The sequence below is a fragment of the Excalfactoria chinensis genome, chromosome 3 (assembly GCF_039878825.1).
Source record: "Excalfactoria chinensis isolate bCotChi1 chromosome 3, bCotChi1.hap2, whole genome shotgun sequence".
NCBI lineage: Eukaryota > Metazoa > Chordata > Aves > Galliformes > Phasianidae > Excalfactoria > Excalfactoria chinensis.
In genome coordinates, this window is record NC_092827.1 from 87,655,215 (window position 1) to 87,679,960 (window position 24,746).

General features: G+C 39.0%; 2 protein-coding genes across 5 annotated transcripts in view; one reads left to right on the forward strand and one right to left on the reverse strand.

Moving 5' to 3' along the window:
- The window catches only part of IARS2 (isoleucyl-tRNA synthetase 2, mitochondrial), a 23,955-nt gene extending 18,265 nt beyond the window's left edge, over nt 1–5,690 (forward strand). Inside the window, exons 15-23 of one of the 2 annotated variants that reach the window (XM_072332431.1) lie at nt 478–586; nt 1,362–1,464; nt 2,408–2,533; nt 2,919–3,050; nt 3,634–3,740; nt 4,217–4,362; nt 4,538–4,722; nt 5,037–5,181; nt 5,332–5,690. In XM_072332431.1, the coding sequence (XP_072188532.1) occupies nt 478–586; nt 1,362–1,464; nt 2,408–2,533; nt 2,919–3,050; nt 3,634–3,740; nt 4,217–4,362; nt 4,538–4,722; nt 5,037–5,181; nt 5,332–5,483 (1,205 nt within the window). In that variant the 3' untranslated portion in view covers nt 5,484–5,690. Of the gene's footprint in view, nt 1–477; nt 587–1,361; nt 1,465–2,407; nt 2,534–2,918; nt 3,051–3,633; nt 3,741–4,216; nt 4,363–4,531; nt 4,723–5,036; nt 5,182–5,331 lie in introns of both variants that reach the window. The other variant, XM_072332432.1, reaches the window with a different exon arrangement.
- Nucleotides 5,691–5,879: 189 nt separating this feature from the next.
- Nucleotides 5,880–24,746, reverse strand: part of RAB3GAP2 (RAB3 GTPase activating non-catalytic protein subunit 2) — a 38,951-nt gene continuing 20,084 nt past the window's right edge. For all 3 annotated transcript variants that reach the window (XM_072331916.1, XM_072331917.1, XM_072331915.1), the window contains exons 14-35: nt 24,512–24,728; nt 24,069–24,212; nt 23,752–23,834; nt 23,199–23,263; nt 22,751–22,841; nt 20,496–20,623; nt 19,526–19,739; nt 18,028–18,125; nt 16,898–17,003; nt 15,660–15,820; nt 14,668–14,884; nt 14,149–14,322; nt 13,916–14,022; nt 12,882–12,948; nt 12,282–12,352; nt 11,306–11,341; nt 10,587–10,661; nt 10,125–10,343; nt 8,869–8,958; nt 8,569–8,784; nt 8,277–8,435; nt 5,880–7,755 (exon numbers count right to left, since the gene is read on the reverse strand). In XM_072331916.1, the coding sequence (XP_072188017.1) occupies nt 7,609–7,755; nt 8,277–8,435; nt 8,569–8,784; nt 8,869–8,958; nt 10,125–10,343; nt 10,587–10,661; nt 11,306–11,341; nt 12,282–12,352; nt 12,882–12,948; nt 13,916–14,022; nt 14,149–14,322; nt 14,668–14,884; nt 15,660–15,820; nt 16,898–17,003; nt 18,028–18,125; nt 19,526–19,739; nt 20,496–20,623; nt 22,751–22,841; nt 23,199–23,263; nt 23,752–23,834; nt 24,069–24,212; nt 24,512–24,728 (2,885 nt within the window). In that variant the 3' untranslated portion in view covers nt 5,880–7,608. The remainder of the gene's footprint in view (nt 7,756–8,276; nt 8,436–8,568; nt 8,785–8,868; nt 8,959–10,124; nt 10,344–10,586; nt 10,662–11,305; nt 11,342–12,281; nt 12,353–12,881; nt 12,949–13,915; nt 14,023–14,148; nt 14,323–14,667; nt 14,885–15,659; nt 15,821–16,897; nt 17,004–18,027; nt 18,126–19,525; nt 19,740–20,495; nt 20,624–22,750; nt 22,842–23,198; nt 23,264–23,751; nt 23,835–24,068; nt 24,213–24,511; nt 24,729–24,746) is intronic.

Sequence of the window (24,746 nt, forward strand, 5' to 3'; positions counted from 1 at the left end):
GTTGCTGCATAGATTTTTATTAATTCCAAAGTTTGGGTTGTTTTCTTGGGTCCTTCAGTTTGATTAGGAAAGTAATTTGACGTCTTCACATGAAGAGCTCTGAGTGCTGTACCTTCTGTTTCCATAGTCTTGTTGAGTGAAAAGCGAGCTGTTAAGTGCTGGATTTCAGCAACTCCTGGATTTTAACAAATGTTGCGGTACTGGTGCAAAATTGTATCACTTGGATAATGTTGTATCTCAGGTTGGTTATTGGGAAACGTATCTTCTTTGGAAGAGCGGTGCTGCAGCGTTGCAGGCTGCCCGGAGAGGTGGTGCAGTCACTGTCCATGGAGGTGTTTGAGAACCATGGAGATGTGGCACTGAGGGATGTGCTCAGTGGGCACAGTGTGGGCGGGACAGTGGTTGGACATGATGGTCTTAATGGTCGTTTCAAACCGAAATGATTCCATGACTTCTATTCTTCTTCTGTTTTTAAAGGCACAGAGCAAAGAGCAGATGTATACCTTGAGGGAAAAGACCAACTGGGAGGCTGGTTTCAATCTTCTCTATTAACAAGTGTGGCAACAAGGAAAAAAGCACCATATAAGTAAGTGCATATATTGCGAGCACATTACAAGTTCCTTTATGAAATACTAGGCTTTTGATGGCATGGATAGTAGCATATAAAGAAATGAAACCATTGCTGTGTATCTGATTTACAGCTTTGTGCTTCTGGAAAGTTTTCTGCAAGTCAGATTGGAATGGATTTATTGTTTAAAAAATGTCCATCTTAGTAGATGTTTTCTTTCTTAGTTTTTTGGGTTGTATCCTATTGCATTATCAGATGCAAGTATTAAGGTCTGCTCTTCTGCTGTGTCTTGCATTCCTATAATCAAAGAGATTATTATGGGAGATACAGTATGAAAATCACTTACGGTCACTGGCGGGTGTGACTGGAACGTGTGGCTGTATGGCGCTCAGTATCGCCATGTGCATGGTGTCTCATAGCTGTGATGTACTGCCTCAAAGACAGGAAACACAGAGGAGAGTAACATGAGTCAATTGCTAAGAGGCTGAGCAGCTTTTAAGAAATACGTCGGCTTGAATAGTAGATAATATTTTAGTTTTTAATACATCTGAAACAAGTGCCCCGGATGTCTGTTATGGTGGTGAGATGAAATGAGGATAATGAACACTTATGCTCTGCTTGGATTGGTAGCGTGGCGTATTCGTGGTTGGTTGAACTCTATGGATGAGACCTGAGACTTGCCAGAGTAGATTTCTGTATGGTTTCACCTCTAAATACCTTCATTAGAAATCTGTTCTTAACATCGATTTGTTTTTCAGTGATGTTCTTTTCTTCCATAAAATCTTTTCTTCAGGACTCTGGTAGTTCACGGATTTACTCTTGGTGAGAAAGGGGAAAAGATGTCCAAGTCCATCGGCAATGTGGTTGACCCTGACGTGGTGATCAATGGAGGTGAGGTAAGTCAAACTCTTGAGCTTCCTCAAACTGCACGTTAGAAGTTTTCACTGCCAGATTCTGCAGCCGTCTTATCTCTATGCAGCCATCTTGAAGCAGAACTCTAGAAAGCTTTTCCAGAGACTTTGGCTACTTTGCAGTTCCATTTGGCTGGAGTAAAAACCTTGAGTTACTTTATGTCAACTGTAGTGCTTTAAAAAAAAGCTGTTCTCAGCTAAGAGGAAGTAAATTTTGAGGCAGATGTAGAATAATTCCTCTTTAATTTAAGAATAACCTCTGTTTGTGCAATGACAGGGAGGTGGGATTTGAGGTTTTAATTTACATTTAGCTGTGCCTAACAGTATGGGAATCAAAACAGTTATTTGCACCCCAGAAGCCTTCTGGTCTCAACTGGGCTACTTGTTGATCTGGGAAACCTGATTTCTGTTGGGGGTCAGGGAGGGCTGCACTGAGGTGATGCAGTGAATTTATTCCCTCCCCAGTCCTGCTCTTGCTCTTTCTGAGGCTGTTAAGCAGGTTTTACACTTCTCTAGACTAAAGGACCAATCCTTACAAAGGCTTATTTATCTGGCTCAATGAAACAGAGCATTGTTTGTGCCCTTTCTAGAGGGAGACAGGTCATTTCCAGAGCTGAAAACAGTATGAAGAAAATATATATGTATCTTCAGATATTAACGTTGATATTTTAATGTTAAGTATCCAAAGGATTCAAGGCTGTGAGGTCAGTCTATCTTCCTTTAGTTCTGCCATTGCCCATACACAGTGCTGAGTGCATGCTATAGTCCTGGCTTAGCAGTTAGCCTTGCCAAAGGAGGGGTGAAGGCCTCCAAATGCAATGGGTTCTGTGCACAGCTGCAGATACCTCGCAGCATTGTCAGTGTGGAATTGCAGTGCCCGCTGTGCTGCAGGGTACTCTTACCAGTTTTCCTCTCTGTCTCTACTTAGGATCACAGCAAGGACCCCCCGTATGGTGCCGATGTTCTCCGCTGGTGGGTGGCTGAGTCCAATATTTTCACTGAGGTACTGATTGGGCCTGTGGTACTCAATGCTGCCAGAGATGACATCAACAAGGTACGAACCAAATGCATTAATACTCCTCATTCTAAGGACGGGCCCTCTTTATATTTGGGTTTGTGTTGGATAGGTAGAATTCACTGCAAAAGGCTTTTTTCTGAACTCACATAGAGGTGGGTGCTGCTGTGCTCTTTACATGTGTGGATCAAGCAGGGAATGTATGAAGGATAAATGTGTGCTCTGTGCAGCAAGCTTAGGTAACGCCCAGTCTTTACAGTTTCTGTAGGTCCTTTTGGCACATGTTCTTCATGGTGTTCTGTAATTACTCCATCAATCAATTTGAAAAGCAACCGGCTTTAATTAATTAGTCACAGGACATTCTCATTCTGTGTTTCATTTGAAGTGCAGAGCATCAGTGTTAACCTGGCTGCTTTGTTCCTAGCTTCGGAATACGCTACGTTTCATGCTGGGAAATATGGCTGGCTTCAATCCAGAAACGGATTCCATCCCTCCTTCAGACATGTACATAGTAGACCAATACATGCTGCATTTATTGCAAGACTACGGCAGCAAGGTATGAATAATTCTACTTAGATGAATGGTATGTGTGTGTAATGGTTTTGTTTGGCCACAGCTTCTAGAGGAACGTGCTTGAAGTGTATGAGCAAAGTGTGCACCCGGTATGCAAATAATAATCACAGTGTGCTTCTTTTAGCACCTGTCAGCTTCTAAGAGGAAGGCTTTGATTTTAACGTTCTCACCTCGCTTTTGACGTTGACCTCCACCCCAAGGCCTCAAATTAGAGATCTTTAGAAACAGGCTTGGAGCTAAAGAAACAAATCCAACGTTTATTCAGCAATCTGCTGTATGTCAACATTTGGTAACTTATGTCATCGGGAATCATTCTGCTGAATGGCAAAGTACCAACGTAATTTCTGCTTGTTCCCTGCGTTCTCCCTTAGAATGTGAACTAAAATAATTTCTACCCTAATCAGTCAACTCAATTAACACTTTTCCCCTCCGACATCCTGTAGAGAAAAAGATTCTCCCAGACTCCACTTACCACAGTCCACGTTTCATATTCATTGGGGTGGTCTCTGCATGCTGTGTGGTGAAAACCAATGTGCCCGTTCTTCTCTCTCTGCTCCCTCTCCCAGGTTACAGAAGCATACAAAGGATACGATTACAGCAAAGTTGTTCGATTGCTGCAAGCGTTTTGCTCCAGGAACTTGTCTAACTTCTATTTCAGCATTATCAAGGACAGGTGAGTTCATTGCTGCTGCCTTGAAGCCATCGAGTAGGAAAAGAAAAATAATAATGATGGAAATGAATCCCTTTGAGGTGAAGGTTGTATTCACTCACCATTTGCATGACGTGTTACCGTTCTGGGTTGTACTGCTGTGCACTCAGGTCTGCAGATGAGAGCTTAGTTACCGTCAGCTGAGTCTTTCTGTGCTCAGTGTGCTTCTCTGGTCTGTCCTCTAGGGGCACTAAATCATTTTGGAAGGTAACGGAGCATTGTGAACATTGAAACTGTTTTAAGAAGGGATTTTTGAAGCTGTATTTCTGCCTAGAAGTGCGTACAGCTGTGATAGTTGCGAGTCTATAGGGAAGGGGCTTTTAGCACTTAGCTGGGCAGCCTGACCTTCCTGATCTTCAAGCTTCATTCCATGTAAGGTACAATTCTTAACTAATAACATTAACATGGAAGTACAAACTTAGCACTTGCATCTCTTGCAGGCTCTACTGTGAAGAAGAAAAAGATCCTAAGCGTCGTTCGTGCCAAACTGTGCTAGCAGAGGCATTAGATGTAGTAGTTCGATCCTTCGCACCAATTCTTCCTCACTTGGCAGAGGAGGTTTTCCAGCACCTCCCTTACAAGAAAGGTAAAGCATGCATCATTTTCTAAGGACCTCTTCTAATGAGCTGTTGAACTGCGTAGTTCAAAGCAATACTAACACAGAGATAAATAAAGAATGGCTTATTCTATTCACTTAAACACTTCAATAAGTAAGATGTTTAATTGAAATTTCCTTTGTTTGCTTTCCTCTCAAGACTCAGAGGGTGTGTTTCGTACTGGCTGGATTAATGCAAGCTCAGGGTGGAAGAAACCGGGCATCGAGGAAGCAATTGAAGGTGCATGTGCAATGAGAGAGTCTTTCCTTGGGTCCATCTCTAGCAAGAACGCTTCAGAGTATGAAGTCATCATTGTAATTGAGCCTGGATTGCTGTTTGAATTAATGGAGGTAAAAGATGGGTCTAAAAATTAGAGCTGTATGTGCAAAAAAAGCTAATTGCTGCAAACTTGCTTCAGTGGGTGGCTTTGTTGTACTCAACATAAAAAACACACAGTCACAACATAGTTGAGGCTGGGACTGCTGGAGATGGTACAGCCCTGTGTCTCACATAAGCAAACTTGTGCTCTCTTCCTGACAAGGCTACAACAGCTACTGCAGTCACACAGTGATTCTGTTGGGTTCTGTTGTTCTTTGCTTTATGTCTAAAAGCAGGAGGATGCTGAGGAGCAAACCCAGGTCTGAATATTAACTCTCTTCCATAGGCGCTACAGGCTGAAGAATCTTCGAGAGTGTCAGAGCTGAATGAAATAATGATGGCTTCTCAAACAACTCTGTTGAGCGAGATACCTAAAGAAACACCTGCAGATGCAAACATTGTCAAGGGAAAGTTTCTGATTAACCTAGAAGGTAAGAAAACCAGCCTAGGTCTGCTTCTCTGCTAAGCCATATTTACTTATTACTGCACTGCAACCTGTTTGATTGCTCCCTTCATCCATGGGATTGAATACGTTAACTACCCCTGTGTGTAGATAACCTCAGCAATGTCTTCTTTAACAGGTGGAGATATTCGTGAAGAATCTTCCTATACAGTCATAGCCCTGCCCACCACCAAAGCAAAATGCCCTCGCTGCAGGAGGCACACTTCAGATTCCTCAAGCACTCCTTGCCCCCGCTGCCTCAAAGTCATCGCTGGAAAAGGAAGCACATGAGGATCGAGTGCCTACACACAAGCTGCTCCAATGTACTGAGTAACTGAAAGGTGTAAAAGCAGTGGTGAACCAACAGCTCTTGGAACCACTGCTGCTAAACCCCTGCCCCCTCCCCAGCCAGAGCAGAATTTATGCGCTTTGGGTGGATCTATATGTATATATTCAACTGTGTATATGAATTTTCTGCTTAATAAAAAACGATGGTTCAAAAAAGAAAAAAACACAACTGATTTACTTGTTTTAGTAACCCATCTTCTCTAAGTGCAGTTATACTTGATACATCTACGCAGTTCATTTCATATGGGCAGGAGGTAGGATGGCAGAACCCAAAGAAACAGCCCTTCAGAGCATCTCCTCAAAAAGAGATGGGCACCACAAGGAAGGAAAAAAACCACACTGAAACCTCCTCAAATTTTATTTAATCAATTTACACAAATCCACAGCAAATTAGACACAAAATAGCACTATATACAGAATATTACTTACAATACATTACAGATTTGATTGGTGTAGAGTGTCAGCTCTGGCGTGATATTTAGTTACAGTGAGGTCCTTTACACAACTGTACCAGGATACAGGAATGTAACGCAAACTAAGAAGTGATTTTGTTTCTCCTCAGGTTTCAGGACTGATTCTCAGGCCTGTCTGTTTGTGCAGATGGCTGAGGTGCTGCCATGCAAGGCAGTACAGGCACTGTCCAACCTTGCCTTCTGACATTGTTTCCCCTACACCTGTTTCACTTCTACACTCCCTTCCATAACCAAACCAAACTCAAAGACAGAGCAGCACCGGCCTCTTACTCATGCGACCTCATAGAGGAAGTCAAACACTGCATCAAATCTTCTCAGGAAGCCTTCATCATCTATTTGAGTGCAGAGGTCAGCAACTGGGGATGCTGAACAGCTGCCAGTCTTACAGAGCTAACCACCTACAGAGCCGTTTTCAGGGGGAGTCTTAACCTAAGATGACAGCAGCGCATACACCAGAAAGGTAAGACCAAATTCTGTCTGTAACGGTGCAGAATGCCACGAAGGTTTCTTGCAGGTTACAAGATAGAGTAACTTGAACAGCTTACAACAACACTGTTTTCCTTTCCAGGATTCCCTTTAGGTAGAAGGAAAACTATTAAGTGATGTACGAATCATTTGTAACACCACTCTGGTAGTGAAGATATTCACTACATGATTCCCTGTAGGAACTGCCAATATAATGGTTTTGTTGGGTTGTTTTTTTAAGGCTAAGGTACTCAGAACTAAAGATCTTCAGTGAAGTTGGACAACTATTGAAGCAAGTTTTGACGAGTTAACACGTGCAGAGACTTAGAGCGTACTACATCTTCTACAGTGGTAGAACAGGGAACAATCTTACACTACATACAGACCTACGGAAACTCAGCAGAGCTTAAGAATAAAGGATAGGGATGTAAATCCAGTTTTAGCTGAAGCCCAGCACATCCTCCTAGAGACAATGCTGAGAGACTAAAACTGGATGAAAATGGGTCCATATTCACGTCTGGGGATGTGGTTCTCTCTCCCTTCCAAGCTGATTCTAACATGGGCTCTTCTCCCTTTGTGTAAGGCCTTGGCACGCTCCATTCTACTTCTAGTGCAGCTACTGTCACCTGTGTGCAGTTAGCAGACAGGAGCCCAACACCAATTCTAGCTTGTGGAAAAGCTGCACCGGCATCACAGGATAACTTAAAAGACTTGGAGTTTTTCCTCGGATTTAATTCTGCAGCTTCTTTAGATAAACGATACATGGAACATTGTAACCGCAGCAGTTATTGCTAGCGTGAAATACAAAAAGTATCACAAGACATGATTTTGTTGACTAAAACAGCTGTCAAATATACCCAGTTCAGACTACTGCAAGAAGCGCTCAAGTCAAATAAATAACTAAGCGGTTCAGATACTGACAAGTGTACTAGGAACTAAACATCTCTGTACTAGTGCAGAATTTCAGATACACTCCAATTTAAAATCACCTGCTGGAGCTGTGGGGTGGGGAACGTTGTTCTTCTCGTTCAACAAAAGCCACACCAAAGTTTCTTTCTGTAAATGTCAGCCTTGTTATATAAAATCATGCATTGTAGCACTACGTAGCAGAACCGTTCTAAGGAAGAGTGTCATGATGAGATGGCTTCTACGGCCTCTATCAGATTCAAAGCCAGGCTATACTGCCCATGATTCTCTGGTAAGTGCTCTATTACTCTGTTCACCAGTTTAGCTGTTGTAGCAATTGGCACTTGCACGTTTTGAAGTTCCTGGGGGTCCTATATAAAAGAACAAATACAGCATTAGAGCTTTTCTTGCAGATGAGCACATACACCCTCCTCATCTTGTATAACCCGATTACTATTCAGGAATTAAGCTGATGACCCAGAAGTATAATGGTACTTCTGGTTATTTTGCCCCTCAGGCCCTTCTTAACTCAATCCTTTCCACTAATCAATGTTCTCAATCAAACTCAATCGTGCAATCTGGAAAACATCACATCAGAAGTCTGGATAAAGAGAAGCACTGACTTCTGAATGCTGCCACTAGAAAGGACTGCCAATAGCCTTTCTAAAATGAGCACACATTTGGCCAGACCTTCAGGAGAAAATACAACCCTGTAACAGAACAGTCACTCCTTTATTCTTCATGAAAGAGATCTGGCACCAGGATAAATGAGAACCAGGTTCCTGCTTCCATTAGCAAGAAAGCTCAATTCAGACATAATCTGTGTCTATGTAAATAGAATCTTCTGTAAATCAACCTATGATTCTGTTTTCCTAAGTCGTGCTTAACTTACCATAGCTTTAAGCCAAGTACACAGCGTTGGAGGAAGTCTAGCAAAGAGTTCCATTCCCTCCTTTGTCTGTATCTGAAGTAAAGCAAAGGCCAGTCTCTGTCCAGCCAGTATGAGCAGCTGCGATGCGAGTACTTCTTTGTCAGACACCTGAAGAAAGGCCTGAAAATGGAAACATACACAGAGCTAGATATTATTTTGAACACGACACAGCTCACCTTGAGATGCTGAAGTAATCTCAGAGGAATACCTGGCAATACCACACTGTTATAAAATTACTAAATGGCGTTATTACCTCTTCACCGAGATGATCCATCCCGTAACTGTATAATTCACAGACATAATGCATTTTGACCACATCCTCAGAGATCTGAAGATACTGAGCCAAGTCCACAGCCAAAGTCGGCCAATTTCTTGCCTTTTCAAAGGGAAACAATTCCTCTTCCGAGGCTTCTTTAGCCTTCTGTGAACATAGCATCTGAACTGCAGCACTCACAACTTTGAGCAAGAACTTGAAAGCAAACATTGAAAGTTATTTCAGTGTTATTTGAAACTTTAGAAGTTTAGGAACAATCAATACAAAACCCGCACCTACCTGTTGTCGTATAGATAACACGTTTGGATCCATATCCCCACTAGGTAACAGCTGAATTGAAGTAAGGTCTTTGAAAAATGCATTTTTACCCTAAAATTGAGAACCAAAGCCGATCAGGGATACAGTTGAAGAGAAGAAGACATCCCAAACAAGAAAACATCCCAAGCATGATATACAGGAAGAAATGCTTTACTACCTTATACAAAACAATGCACTTTAAGTGTTGCTTATTAATAGAGTTGACTCTGCTTAGAATTAAGGTCTCCTGGACTAGAGATTCACCAATTTTAAGGTAAACTGCTGAATGATGGCATGTGGTAGCTCTTGTTTGAGCCCAATGCCACCTCTGGTAGTGGCATACTCAGTGCAGAGCAACACAGGCAGCCCTGCTCTGTACTAACACAGGGAAACAAAAGTGTTGAAAGACAAAATCTTTGTAGTACTTTTCTTACACATTGGGGCCCTTCTCCAGACTGAAGAGAACTGCCAGAGAACACCAAATAGGATTGCACATTACTCATGAAATCATGTAGAAACGGATTACTAGTATTGGAATGGTGAGGCTGACAAATGTCTAAGTCTAGACAGCGACTTGCTTTTCAGGAATAAGGTAATGAACTGTCTTGGAAGCTCTTAAGCACTTCTTTTCAGTCACTGCAGATCCAAATCCTTTCCTCCTCAGCAGGAATTAGATGACAGTCCACAAGAGTACTCTATTTTTCATTTATTTTCTTAATTACAGTGTTTAGGAGGAAGAAAGCTCAGTGTATTGTAAGTTCTTCATATCTACATCAATATATATCTGCTTGGATATACGCTGCATTTTAAATGTTGCAAGTTTCTTTTCCTCAGTGGTTTGTAGGTATTTAATTGATAAACCTTTTATTCTCTTCGAGATCAGAATTCCAGACTACTCATCAGCAATAATGGATACTTCAGCAACCACTTCTCAAAGCAACTAGGAAAACCTGTCATCCAGACGTCTTATCATGCAGTATTTCCAGGCCAACTAATGGTTAAGGAGTGGATTTTCATGCATATGAGGTTACTATAATCTTTTATTCAAAGTAAAAACACCAAATTCCTATGGCAGCCTGAATTCTGGTGACAACTTCTTCAACACCACGGTGGGCTAAATGTCTTTCATAAAATCACGTGCAAGCAGTTTAAAGAGTGGAAGGTAGCATATATTATAGATACCAAGAGGAAGGACACTAACAATTGAATGTATGCACGTAAGCATTCAGAAGACATACCTTGCTATCAAACAGCGACAGAGGCTTCACGCTCTTCAGAGAAAACCTCATGATGGCATACAAGACGGTACATAACACAAACTGGTGTTCAACAAGAGGGTAGTGAATGCGTTTCTGCTCAAGTGCGAGTTCTACTATGGATACCGGCCCTTCTACAGACATCCAGGCATCCTCAGTTTCCAGGACAGGAGCTTGCATTTCGTCACTGCTCACATCAGCCTAGCAGATGAACGTAAAAAAAGCTGTCACACACAAGATGTCATCTGTATTGGCCTTCTACACAAAAAGCACATCTTTCAATCAGAAACTCTGCAGCTAAATTAAAATATTAAGAAGTGAATTTCTTCTGTTGTCTAGATGAGATTGTTAACATTGGTCTGAACCATGCAGAAATCAGTACAACTGTATTCTTTAATGTAAATTAGCTTCTTTCGTTCTGCAGGAAGAAAATAAAGATCTTACCTCAAGCAACGTTTGCAGAAGATCCGAACAGCAGCCAAGAAAAGCTGTCATGGCTGTGTCACTCATACCTACATCCTGTTAACAACATTAGATTTCATTTGTTTCAAACAGAATTCAATATTCTTTATTATCTCTATATATCTAAGAAAACAGTCATTGATATAACACTATGGTATATTTTAAGCTAAATAAACACAAAGATTTAGAAGTAACAGAAAAAAAAAATAGAAAATAAGCATTTCACTATCTTGAAAAAAGAAAAAAAAAAAGAAAATTAAAGCTTAATTGGTCTGTTTACAATATTGCATCTCCAAAGACGACACAGAATCACAGAATGACCCGGGTTGGAAGGGACCTCAAGGATCATGAAGTTCCAACCCCCCTGCCTGGCAGGGCCACCAAACTTCCACATTTACTAGATCAAGTTGCCCAGGGCTCCATCCAACCTGGCCTTAAACACCTCCAAGGACGGGGCATCTCAAGACAGAGTAGCTCAAGTAATCACACCCAGTACATTTCATTTTCTGAGCTTATCTAATTTCTTACAAGAGTTTTAAACAAAGCTATGCATGAAAAAGTGAATTAACAATAACAGCCATTTGTCACGTGATCTCAAGTGTCAGAACTCTCCCACTTGAAAAACAAGTCAAAAGCTAATAGTCAAAATTAAAGAGGATTTTCTTGCTAATTTCTTCCTCATGTTAAAAGTTGTTACTTGCCCTTCTGCACAATCTGTCCTTCGGAGCTTTTCCAACCTGTTAAAATAAAATTCCATGTTTCAGTACAATTAAATCATTAAAATTATTATAGAACAGCTTGCAAATATTCTATTACTTGGAATTTTCCTAATATAAAAACAAGAAAAAAGTTCATTACAGCCACATGATGCAACACACTGCACTGCTTTCTTTAAATATATATATAAATAAAATCATATGTGTGTGTGTGTGTGAATGATGATGAACTGAATACTGGCGTCAGTGATGTACGATATATGTATCATACAAGGCAGAAACAAACACCACCAAGGCCAACATACAGCACATTGTTCTTAACGTCTAGAATTAAGGCCCCCAGGTTCTTTCAAATCTTAAATCTGGTTAAGAAATTCCCAATGATTTCTGTAATACAGAATAATGCCAAGTGTGATACTATGAAGAAGGGGGAACAAGGAAGAGGAGAAGGGAGAGCTCCAGAATATTCATTGGCAAAGATGGAAAAGATATTACAACATGGTTTTTGTGCTTTGCCCACATAAATTCTTCATTAAAAAATCTGGAAGAGCTGCAGCTTGCAGAGCCTTAGAAGTATCATGTCAGTAACTTACCAAGAAATAGGTCCAGAAAACAGATTTACTTTAAGTGTAAGCATTATGTACAAATAGATACATGCACACACAGATAGCCTCAGATTTTTTATTTAGTAATTACAAGTTAATGCTGCATATAAGGCTTCAGTACATCAGCCAGACTCCGTTATTGCTTAAAGCAATACTGAGTCGATCATTCCAAGGAACAACCTAATATTCTAAAGACGTGAACTCCTCCCCAGTCCAAAAGGTAACCCCACAGTACACGTAACAAGCTGGAGATTTTTTGACCTTTACATTAAAGATATCCCAAACTTTTCCTTTTAATTTAAATCTACAGTGTACAAATACTAGCCTCAAAACTACTGTTGTAATGCTGTACTCACCTTGTCCATTAGATATGTAGCAGAAGAAAGCCTTTTTACTATGAATGTGTTCCACATCATCAGAGCGATACCTAGAACAATCACAGCCTTGTCAGCTCCACGTGAATACAAGAGAGATTTTAGGCAATACAAGTATAGACTGAGAAGCCGTGGGCCAAAGTTCTTGCAACACTGGGTATTTTAAAAAGAGATGGTGAATGAAACAAGAAGGGATTGTTATTCTCACTGCTTTATAGCTGGACTTCAGATGTCCTGGGACTACCTTGTTTAGCAAATGGCCAGAAGTGCATTCATGAGTAAGAAATGCATGAATTGTAATTGACTACAATAACTACGTGCCAGAATTTTAAATGCACATAAAATAATTAAACACTTTTCCTTTAGCAGTTTTTAGTTTAATATTAGCTTTATGTAACCAACACATTTCCACAGTTCTGATGGAAACTCTTAGCAAACATGAGCAAGAATTTAATTTGGGGGCAGGGCTGCTGACAAAATAGCCACCACTAACTACACATATCTACACTTGTCCACAGACAATTGTTTAGCCTGTTGTTCTACAGCCCCAAAGATCATTTTTACTAACAGCTTCATGCTTACCATGCTGAACATGAGCATTAATGATGCATCGAAGATGATCTATAGACCTAATAAGAAAGCACGCTTCCTTATGTAAAAGGAAAAAAGAGAACAATATTAATCACTATGCAAAACTTGCTTTAAATGTAAACTACTGATTCCTAAAAGGCCCAGGTTTATTATCAATTCTTTGCTTTTGAAAGCTATAAGACTTACTCTGAGGTTTTGCAGTCTTCTCTCCTGCTACCTGACAAACATACATTCATCTGTAAACACACAGATGTTCGCACTGCTTTCAGGGTTTGGTCAATAGTATGCACCTCTAATATACTCACTGCTGAAAGAGTCCCCACTAATAACAACCCACTTTCTTAAATGCAAAATCCACTATAAGGATTAATTTTCACTCTCATTATGGTAGAGTAGGTTCTTAAAACTCTCAAATGAACCCTTTTTCCTATAGCAAGTAGTTGCGTTGCACACATTTAAGCAGTGCTGACTGCAATTTTCATATCATCTTAAAAGTTTTGATAGTGTTAGACCTCTGGACAATATTCTCCATTTGCTATAGGAAAGCCATAGAAAACAGCAATTCCATGTTTGTTTCTTTTCTTTCCCCATGAACATTATCCCCAACAGTGGCAAAAGAAAAAAAATCTAGGAACATTCAAGAAATCTCTTCCCTCTTTAAACTGAATGGATTCCAGTCTAAAGAGCATTCTATGATCTATTTTAGGACATACAGAATGGACAAAATTTTCATCACTCCTATGCAGCAGTGATTTTTTTGCACTACAAAATACTGATGGAACTCTTCATGTTGCTTATTTCAAACACGTGAAAATCTGACAGCTTAGAAGCACACTATCCTGTCTTTGGTACCATTCAACTCTTGAACCCAATTCAATTTACACTTCCCCTTCATAGCAGAAAAACTGTAACCAGCGTGCTATCAAATAGCATCTTCTTAATGAAGGCTTTTATGAACTAAAACCTATGGAAGTGCTTCTAGAGAAGCACTTAACCACCGCTCCCTGCAAATGAACTTCTTTTACCTCTGGATCCTTATTCCATTGCACCACATACTCCCAACAGCAATGTGCATGGAGCACATCCACTTCAAGACTGCACGGAAACTGCTGATATGCAAGTTGCAGCAGCTCTAGGAAAAAGAAAAATATCAAAAGTTATAAGACAGGTCTCTTCTCATAATTTCTGCTATTTCACAACAGTAACAAAAGGCATCTCTGAAAGGAGTCAATTAAAACAACTCACATTATTTTCTTACCTAGAATTGTTTCCAAGTTTTCATCTACTTCTGGCTCCTCAAGAAAGATACTTGCATGCATTTCTTCAGATTCTTCAGCATTATCTGTATTGTTCCTGTGCTGCGCCAAATTCAGTACGAGAGGATTGAAGCCTTGCTTAAAAACCCACTTTGCTACAGTGTCAGCAATACCTCCTGGGACAGTAAAACAACAGAGAAGTACTGAAATACAGTAGTGTACATCCCAGAAGTTTTAAGTTCTAAACTGAAGGACAACAGAAAAGAAATGGCTATTAACTAATACCATTAATTATATTAAGTTGACGTTGCCAATCAAAAACATATTAACCAACTGACTTGAAGTTTACAACGCAGTCTTTACGGTAATACCTTTTATCATTTTGATACACGGTTTGCTTTGTTTTTAAGCTAAGAAAAGTAAACAGCAGAACAATTTCCAGTGCAGCCTATTTCATAAAGTAGATAAGGAAGGCTCAGACCTGTATAACAATCAACCATGCTTCCATGAGAAAAACTTACCTTTTCCACCTTCCAGCAATTTCTTTACAGAAAGCCTACCCAAAGGCTCACTCTGTAGAGATGAAACTCTTATTGTCTTCTTGCTCACTTTGCTGTGCAGTAGTGTCTGAAGGATCAGACAGTCCTCTAACTGCTTCAGCAGAAGCTTCCAATATTCTGCATCGAGGGAAAGTGCTTCCCAGGATTCCGTGTCCGAACCTACAGCTATTTGGGAAAACTAACACAGCACATTAACTGTTTTGTGTCTGTTCACTTTAAGTAGCACGGGTCTCTGTAAGAAAATGCACAGTAGTAAAATTGAAAGCTGTATCTCATGAAATAATCTATTTAAAAATATATAGCAAAAATAGATAGCTCAAAATACATAGATTAACTATTAAGGAAAGGTAAATTAACACCACACACTGCTCACAGGACACAGATTCTTAAATAAAAGCATGAAGAAACAAAAGGACCTGAAAGGCCATTTACTGTCCTGTTCTAACTTTGTATTTGCTTGAAAAATGAATTACAATTAAATCTTTTTGAAGAGATTCAAGTCCTCCAATACACACACAGTATTTCATTCCTACCATATGTGATTATTTCACCTACATCTCTATTTCCTACCGTATGAAAACAAATACCTCTGTCTTGCAGACCCAGAAGAACTGGATCATACAGTATTAAGAGTTATGTGCACTATTTTGATGTTCTCAGGTTAATCAGCAAATACATATACAAATAGGGAAAAAGAAACAGAAGATAAGTGGTTGTACAACAGTACAATTCCCACATAGCATGTATAGCAAACACTTCTGATAAATCATTCATTTACCTCAGCATAATATTATTCAAATACAAATATTGATTTTCAGGCTTGCAGGATGGTATGCTTGTACCCATGTTAGAATGGTAACAGAACATCAGGTTTTACTCTATGACAAGGACAGCAGTTTACCTGAAACTGACACAGTGAATACAACTGAGGGAAGAAGCACACGATGACTGACCTTTTTCTCTGTCACATTGTCAATTATCTGCGTGGTAACTGAATGTCCAACGTAAGCAGACAGTAAGGCAGCCGCGTTCCTTTCAGACTGAATACACGCTGTTCGCATTTGCTGCCACCAGGGGGAAACTGACTGAGTGTCCCAGGACTCATCGATAGCAACTGTGGAAACCAGGAGAGCAAGAAAACTCAGTTTGACTCATGAGTTAGTGTTAGAACTAGTAAAAGCAGTAACCAACCCTGAAAACAGCACTTACTGATACACCATGCATTAGGAGCCATTTCCAATTACTCTAAGTTACCTTTTTTTTTTCTTAAGATATGTAACATTTCTAGATTACAACTCTAATCATTAAAAAATAAAAATAGGGGCAGAATGTGGATTACTCCTTCTCCAAGTTTAACTGATAGAAAGCAGGCAACAGATCAAATCACCAGGCAACAAATCCTGCTGCACCTACTAGACTTAAGGAATATTATAACACAACTCTTCACAATACAACTAGCTTCCATGTGATTTTATGGTGCCCCATGCATTCAGTACGCTCAATCTGTCTCTCTCCACGTTCAGCAGAATTAAATTGTCCAGACAACAGCAACAACATATTCATGCTTCCAGTTGGAAGCTGATAATGACGTCCTGTGGTGAACTGGACATAAAGGAACCTAACACAAATATACCCATAGAAGCTCTCAATGAGATAAGAGAATCAGTGATTGTTTGTTATGCAACTTACCCAAAATAATGGAAAGCTGACCTTATAGATCACCCCTCAAACTACAGAGATGTTCAATGAACAAACACCGCTAAAATAACAATAGTATCAGTCTCAACACAAGTTAATGCAACTCAAAGGATTTCTGAGCACCCAGCAGCATAAGAGAGAGGGGCATATCCATGCACCTCAGAAACAGAGGGAAGGTATCAGAACAGCCACCCTCTGATGCCTAATAGTAGCTGCATCCACTTAGAGCTGAGTGAAACTGCAAGGCATGAAGCATGTCTTTAAATGCAACAGTCCTCAGATTTCAACTATACTTTTGAGGTAGGTGCCAAAGAAATCATCAGTATGCAACACTGAATGCAACACTGAATCTTGAATCTTGTTACTTTTTCTTTCTTTTTTTTCTTTTCTTTTTTTTGAAGAGTAGGAAAACCTCCTCAAAATAATATAGATTCAAATTACCAACAATAATTGGCATTAATTGTGTTTAAAATGTTCCGAATGCACATTTCACCTTTCATTTTGCTCAGAAGGGTCAGCATAGTGTGAAGGCAACTGGTAGAGTCTGGTTTCTCAAGAATGTCTTTTTCTTTGGAAAGCCATAAATTCAGCAGGAGTGACTAGAAAAAGAAACACAAAAATTTAAACAACAGATTGAAGCTTTTAGACACCGCAGTACATCTAATGCAAACAATTTCTTGTGCAAGCTCTGTGTACAGGAAGTTAAAAATGTACTGAACAAGTCAGATCTTGCAAACATTAAGGGAAACAATACAATTACAAGGAAGATTTAGGTTAGATATTAGGAGGAAGTTTTTCCACACAGAGGGTGGTGACGCACTGGAACATGTTGCCCAAGGAGGTTGTGGATGCCCCATCACTGGTGGCATTCAAGGCCAGGCTGGATGGGGCTCTGGGCAGCCTGGTGGTTGGTGACCCTTTAACATAACAGGAGGTAGAAACAAGATTATCATTGCGTTTCTTTTCAACCCAAGCCATTCTATGATTCTATGAATACAATCAGTATCTTTGAATTAGATGCAGCGGAAAATGCTTTTCTTAAGGCACAGACAGGTCACACAAGTGTATGAGCGATCTTACCTTGGTAAAAAAGAATTATTAACATTACAGCCAAAAATATTAACAGAGCTAGCTAATATTGAAATACATATTTCAGTCATCGGGAAGCATTAGAAAGAAAAGCAGCACAAAAATAAAATAACGTGCAAATGAAAGAAAGATGACTGTCTCAACACCACAAGTGATTCTGACAGATTTACTTTGATTTCTTTTCCTTTTTAAATTTCTTTGCTTGCAACAAGGAATTTGTAAACAGCACCTCTGTAACTGCAATTAACTACTTAGCTTTATTTTTGCTTCTCCTTGTAAAATAAATCTCATGCAAAATTCTAAAAGAATATCTGCAGCCATTCAGACAGTCTCACATTTTCTACTATATTTTTTCTCCTTTGACATCTTTTAAGTTGTTTAGATTTAAGCTCAGCACTTAAAAGCTGTGTATGAGGACATGGAAAAGACAGTACAAAAATAAAACACTCCATTTTTATCTTTCCCCCCCCCCCCCCATTTCAGCATTTTGTTTTCAAAACCAGAAGATTTTAAAGTGTGTAATAAATACCTTACCAACAAAATTTGAGGGCTAAAACCTGCTGACTCCAACGCACGACATACTTCCTCTGCAGAACTCTCTCCACACAAACACTTCCAGAAGAAAAAGTTGCCTGAAGTAAAATTCCATCAACACGATGAATGATATCTAGAGTCATCACCTCTTCCTTAGAATTATAGGAAATACTATTTGCTGACCAGGTCCCACTGACTGAATACAGAAGACTACTAAGCATTAGGCAGGATACTCTGACACTTAGTGGAGAAAGTGGTTCATTACAAAGGACATAAATATTCCTACCACTATAGCATACAAAAATGGATTTATAATGAAACAAAGTTGCTATTAAGATGCCTGGATTATGTTTATTGAATTAGTTCAATTCAAAGAATGGCTTGAAGTGGTAGACAAATTTATCTGCTAAGTAGCCCATAACTGAATGGCAGCATGCTGCATCTTGTACAAAAAACTAGAGATACTTCAACCAATTAAAAAAAAACAAAACAAACCAAATCCAAAACAAATCAATTGGGTAATTCACACTTTCAGTACTACAAAGGCTATAGCCATAAATCCCTCAGCACAGCATTTGTATTTCAATTATTTTTGTTTAACTTGCAGCTTCGTTCAAAGGGTTGAGGAAAAGAAGCACTTCAATCCCCGTTCTTAAACCCAAGCATACCGTAACAGTAGAGAAAATGCAAATTCACTTAAGTAGGTTTAAGACTGCTTAGCAACAGTCTTTATCATCATACAGATGAAAGCCACGCTCTTCTGCCTAACTTTTCTTTCCAGTTTCCCTCAAAGTCCAACAACTAAGGCCAAAAGAAGCAGGGGACTACTAAGCAAAAAGCATGTAATGCCTGTGCACAGAATTCCATGCTTGCACCAAGAATTCTGGCAGGGGTGTTAGAACTTGATGACCCTTGAGGTCCCTTCCAAGCCAAGCCATTCTTTGATACTTTGACTCCCAAAAATGACGTAGAAAGACAGTGCCTCTGAGATAGCTAATTAGCAAGAGCCCCTCAGACAGCAACCCCAACCCACACCTCAGCATACAGCCCAGTAAGGTTCAGGACCTGCATCATCAAAGTTTCAGATCAACGTTATCAAAGCCCCACCCCAGTTCCACCAAGGAGGGGGTCCCTGTTGGCTAGAACTAATGGTTCTGTAGTGCTTCTGGCCAGCACCCGTCATTAACTGAACTTCTGAGGTGCAGTGACCATCGAGGAAATTAAATACTTTATGAAGTACCAGAGCCCAACTTAGTGAAGTTTATAGAGTGATAATGCTGTTTTAGGGCAACCATATCCACATATGTAGTTAAACTGCATTAACAGAAGGACTTGTTCCATGCCTAAAGGTAAGAGTCTGGAGCTCTTACTGTAAGAAACTTTAAGGAAGGCCAGCTTGTTACAGGCCACCAGGCTAAGGCTAAAATATCTATTTATAGCACTCTTAGGATATAATTAGTATTAAGGGTATTCTGACAACCAGTTCAGTAGCTCTTACCTAAAGTCACACATTCATCATCTTCCATATTTTTTACATTAATTGCATCGTTTTCACACTCTAAATACTCCAAGAACACTTTCACAGGCAATACATCATCCTTCTCATCAGGAAACTGAATAACAGTTTGGGCATTTTCTTTCTTGTAGTTTTCCAGCAATGCTTGGAGTCTGTGAAAATCTTTTTCTTCCAGCCGAAGCAGTTTAGCCAAGTCCTTAAAAGCAAAAACCCAAAACAATCCCGTATCACAAGACTAATGCAGTGTTTCACAAAAGCACGTTACAAACTTAAGAAAAAAACAACCAAACAACAGCAAATCAGAAGAGTCAAAACATTTCTGACATTAAAAATGCCTTAAAAGGTTAAAATTATTTAATAATCACAAATTCAGTGATGGATATTGGCTAAAAGACCACAGCTAACTTCACATTCAAGCTAAATCAAGAGGCGACTGTATTTGGATCTTGATAATGATATACAGGAATGTTCGCTGATGGATGACTTATAACCCCTCTATAAACTTCCTAGGAACATACAAGCTTTATTTTAAATGATAACAAAAATAAGCCAAATTATGATGCCAACCACAGAATTGTACTCAAACGTCTAGAAACTCACATATACAAGTAACAGGACTTGTGACTTCCATTGGTTCTAAAATACCTCTGCAAAACTAAAGTTAATAATACACTACGTACGCTCTATAAAGAATTGAAATCAGGGGATCCCAATTTTATTTTCGCTTCTCTTTCAACTACTCTTGACTGCCAATGACTATTAGGTATATCATTTACTATGAATTTGTACAGCAAATAAAAAAAAGCAGATGATATGTATAAACACTTAATTTAGTCTACTTTAGTCTACAAAAGTAGATAACTCATTTAGCTACTTATTTTCAAAAACCATAGTAACATTTTTATTCTTATCACTCAATTCTACACAATAACTGAACTTTGAATTCACTCACGTTATCTGAGGGCAGAGTGTCTTCTTGCATGCTTTGGGAATTCAACTTGCTCACTATTTCATAAAGATGTAACAGCTTCAGCTTGTTTGCACAGAACTGCAGTAAACCTTCATCCACACACTCAAGCTCTGGGGAAGAAAAAGATCTGCATTTTAATTTGAATATGTGGCCTGGAGCACTGCCATACACTTAGCAACTGCACTGAACTCCTGCTTTTGGGAATTATACTGGAGGGCTTATATCTCACCCTAATTTTTTTTATGCACTGCTGCTTGCAATGATTACATTTAGCTCATGGCAGAATAGAACAAGAGTTATTTTTATGGTAAGTATTAAAGAGAAAGAACTTGTTTTTAATCAGGCTCATTTTTTAAATGAAGGAGAGGTTGATAAAGTGGAACCAAGCAAATAAAATTGCCTTTCCCTAACTTGAAGGCAAACCACCAACTGCCTAAAAATGAAAATGCTAAGAGTCTCAAATTCTCTTTTTTTTAAACAAAACCTAGGTATTGAACTGTAATCTTTTATTTGTCCTGCCGGTATTTTAACATAGCGCATCCCTTACATCAGAAGAGAGTTTAATATTCAAAGATAATAAATCATTTTAATCTCTCCAAGACGCAGCCTTTTTATTTCTTCCATCCTTTTAAGTCGCAGAAATATAAGAAATCTAATTGTTTCTGAACTCTGAATGTCAATAAAGCAAGCAGAATACTTGCAGCTAACATCAACAAAGCATGGAATAAAAACTTATCTGTTGAAAAAGATAGCAACACAGATGCTAATAAGATGTTTCTGTACAAGAGGTCTCACTGACCATATCACCTTCATTTAGAAGAAGATCTAAACAAGATTTTCTTCCCAAGAAGCTTAAACACTATTGTCACACTGCTGTTCAAAATCCTACAAACAAGAAAAACACACAGAGCTTGCCAGATTTGGACCTCTTCTTCAAAGCCACAACATTAACAGAGCCCGGCATGTTTCTTGTTATCTTTTACCTAGTAAACACAAGTGGGAATACGATACTACTCTTTTCGAATCAGAAGGCTAGAACATCAGCCAACTTTGTTCTTTATTGTGACTCTGAGGAAATAATGTAACATACAACCACAAGTGATTAATGAGAAAAATACACACTGAAGTAAACCACTGTAATGATACAGTGCTGTCAACCCCTCTTTGGTAGTTTTCTTAAGGATTTCTTACAGAACTGCACACGTGAAACTCATTCTACTCACTGCTTCAAGTGGTCAAAAAAGACAAACAAAAAAACTCCCTCAGAGCCTCTAAACTATAAAAATGCATTGCTACATTTTCACTGAGGCAGGACAAGGCACATAACCATTCTAATCAACAAATGGTTTACTCTGAATTTCCATACAGCAGTGGCGGGGATTTTTTGACTCATCTGCACCTAACAAGGTGAACCAAATCCAGGGAAAATAAAAACAGGGAAAAAAATGCACAAGCTTCTGCTGCTATGAAGTATCAACACATGCAAAGGAAGTGGCAGGCACATGCTTCTCCATTTTATTCCTCACTTCAAACTCACCCAGCCGTGCTTCTCAAAGGGGGTTACCTCAAGCACAAGGAAGGCTCTTGCCACTTGGAAAGATCCAAGTGTATCATTTCAAAGAGAAAACTTCACAGACTTTCAGCAACTGTTTTTTTTGTTTGTTTGTTTTTTGTGGTGGTGGATTTTGTTTCAATTGTATTAAATGGAAAATGACAATTCCTAAGACTCTGAAGAGATCTCCAGCAAAACATGAAATAAAACATCAGTGAAGTTTACCAAGAGAAGATACAAGGCATCTGGCCAGAGCTCAGATCCTTAGTGATAAGCATTTTATGCCACCAGTAAATTAAAACCACAGATCCAAAATACTGTATCTTCACTGCCTTGCTAGTAAAGAGAGAAAAGCTTAAAGTTTCTATGCAAAGTCTGCAAAGTCTTCTTTTTTGAAGGAAATTTTTTCTGGATGCAAGCACTCAGTCACTTCATTTTTATTTTTAAATATAATCACAAGTTGTTAGGTACATGGCAAGTACAGCAAAGCAAACTTGTTAGCAAGATATCGGCTGTCTGTGCAGAAAAATAAATGTGTAGAAGCAACATTCTGTGCTACGTAGCACCCAACCCAGGGGGATCAAGTTTGCCTCCCTGCAGAACAGAGCAGCCCTAAAGTTGTCTTACAGCACTGCAGACATGGTGCAAATGTCTCACTGTATTTGCAAAATAAATATCCACCTACCCTGTTTTTCTAAATTATCCATTAATGTCTGAATGATGTTTGTGAGAGATGAAAGTGGCACGCGTTCACTTGTCAATATACTTTCCAGAGCCTGTTAAGCAGACATTCAACAGAATTAAACATTTACTTCACTTTACTGTTAAGACATATAAGGTAAGCCAACAACAGTACAACTTTGACAATGATTTGCAATTCTTTTTTTTGTCTCCACATATACTTGTGGCATAATTTGGACCTAAAACAAGGTCTGCTGGCCTGCTCTGTTTTCATTATTTCAGCTTTTACTGTGGGAAGATGCCTTCAGGAAGTCACAAGTCAAAGTAGCTCCGTTATTTGCTTCAGGTAACTCTAGGAACAACTAAAATACTTTAAAATGTTTAAGAAAGATTTATCAAAACTGATAACACTGCTTCTTTAATGCTGAAGAATGGTGACATTAAATATTCACCTGTTTCTTTGTAGCAGGGTATTTGATATCAAGTATTAATTCCTTTGCTTCAGCTTCAATCAAGTCTGTGAACAAGGAAAATTATTACGTTAATTCCTATTTTTCAAGAAGATTGTGAAAAAATCAAGTCAACCTGCATTGCAGCTGCAATGCATATTGGTTTATTCTATAGAATTTAAGATACTATTAAGATGCTGCCAAAAATAAGCTTGGTGAAAATGAAACAGCTCAGTGGCTTCTCTTATCGAAAAGATATCTTTCATAAGGAAAAAGTATTTTTTAAAGGAAGGAGGATAGATTGAAACAGCGATCTCCATTACACAGCAAAATGTGTTGCAAAAGGCTCACATTAAAAGCAAGCACACAGAGTTTAATCAAGATTGAAAGGGCAGATAACACGCTGGATCCTTGTACAAAAAAATGCAAGCCATCTCAGGATCATAATTTACAGCACACGCAGTTATCAAAATGTCTGTTTCTACACTTACAGGACAACAAACAGAAGAGCCACCTCATAACACACAGCTTGAAAAAATTATTTAAGAGGACCTACCTAGATCTGAAGTTTTAGCTTTTAGCAAAGCATTTAACTTCTTCACTAGATGCATATCTTTTGCTCGCTCACTCTTTTTATCACTGAAGAGAAATAATTTCATTGTATGTATTAATGAAATGGAAGTTTCCTACTTGAATTAAGTTTAAGCTACTTAAAGGTAACACATTAACTATGTTAATGCATACAAATCAATAAGGCTTTTACCAGAGAATCACTCAAGTCTGAGAAGGAGTACAAGAATTGCCCTCTATAAATAGAACTGTTTCTAAAAACAGCACTGAAATTTAGTTAGACAGAGCAAATACAGCCCTTACCTCAACGCAAAATGAAAAGGTACATGGACAGTTTTTACACTTCCAGAAACTGGATCAACAAGACATATCTGGTAAGTCTGGGGCTGCCATCCCTGACTGGTAACGTTGTTTAAACCCATTATTTTATAACCAGGATACAACAGTCTGAAAGCAATGAAAAAAAAACATGACATTAATAGGAAAGAATAAAATCAGCATCCTTCAATGTTCAGACATTTTAAAAAACGTTTTCATTCAAATAATCTAAAGCTTCACATCTGTTAAATCAAGAAACTATATAGTGATAAGGCATGACAAAACCCCATTCTAGATAATAAGCTATGTTCAGTATAAACGCTGCAAGTAACACATGAAGAACCTGCCAGTGCTTTCCACCTTTGCCACTGGTATATCTGTGTGCTGCAAAAACACAGACAGTGTGCCCATACGCTAAAATTTCTTACCTACAATGCTTCCCCACGTTGAAGGCCCCAACACGAGGCCCTTGCTGTGTGCTCCAGACTTCCAGAATCCCTCTCCTTGGAGCATAGATCACAAGGAACTGAGCCACTCTGCTTGGACACTGTGCATTTCCAAATGGAGAATAATCAATTTTCTCAGTTTCCCTCTCATGAAGGTCCTCTACAGTCTGTATCCAACCAACTTCTGCATCACGGTATCCTTTGTAAGAAAAGATAG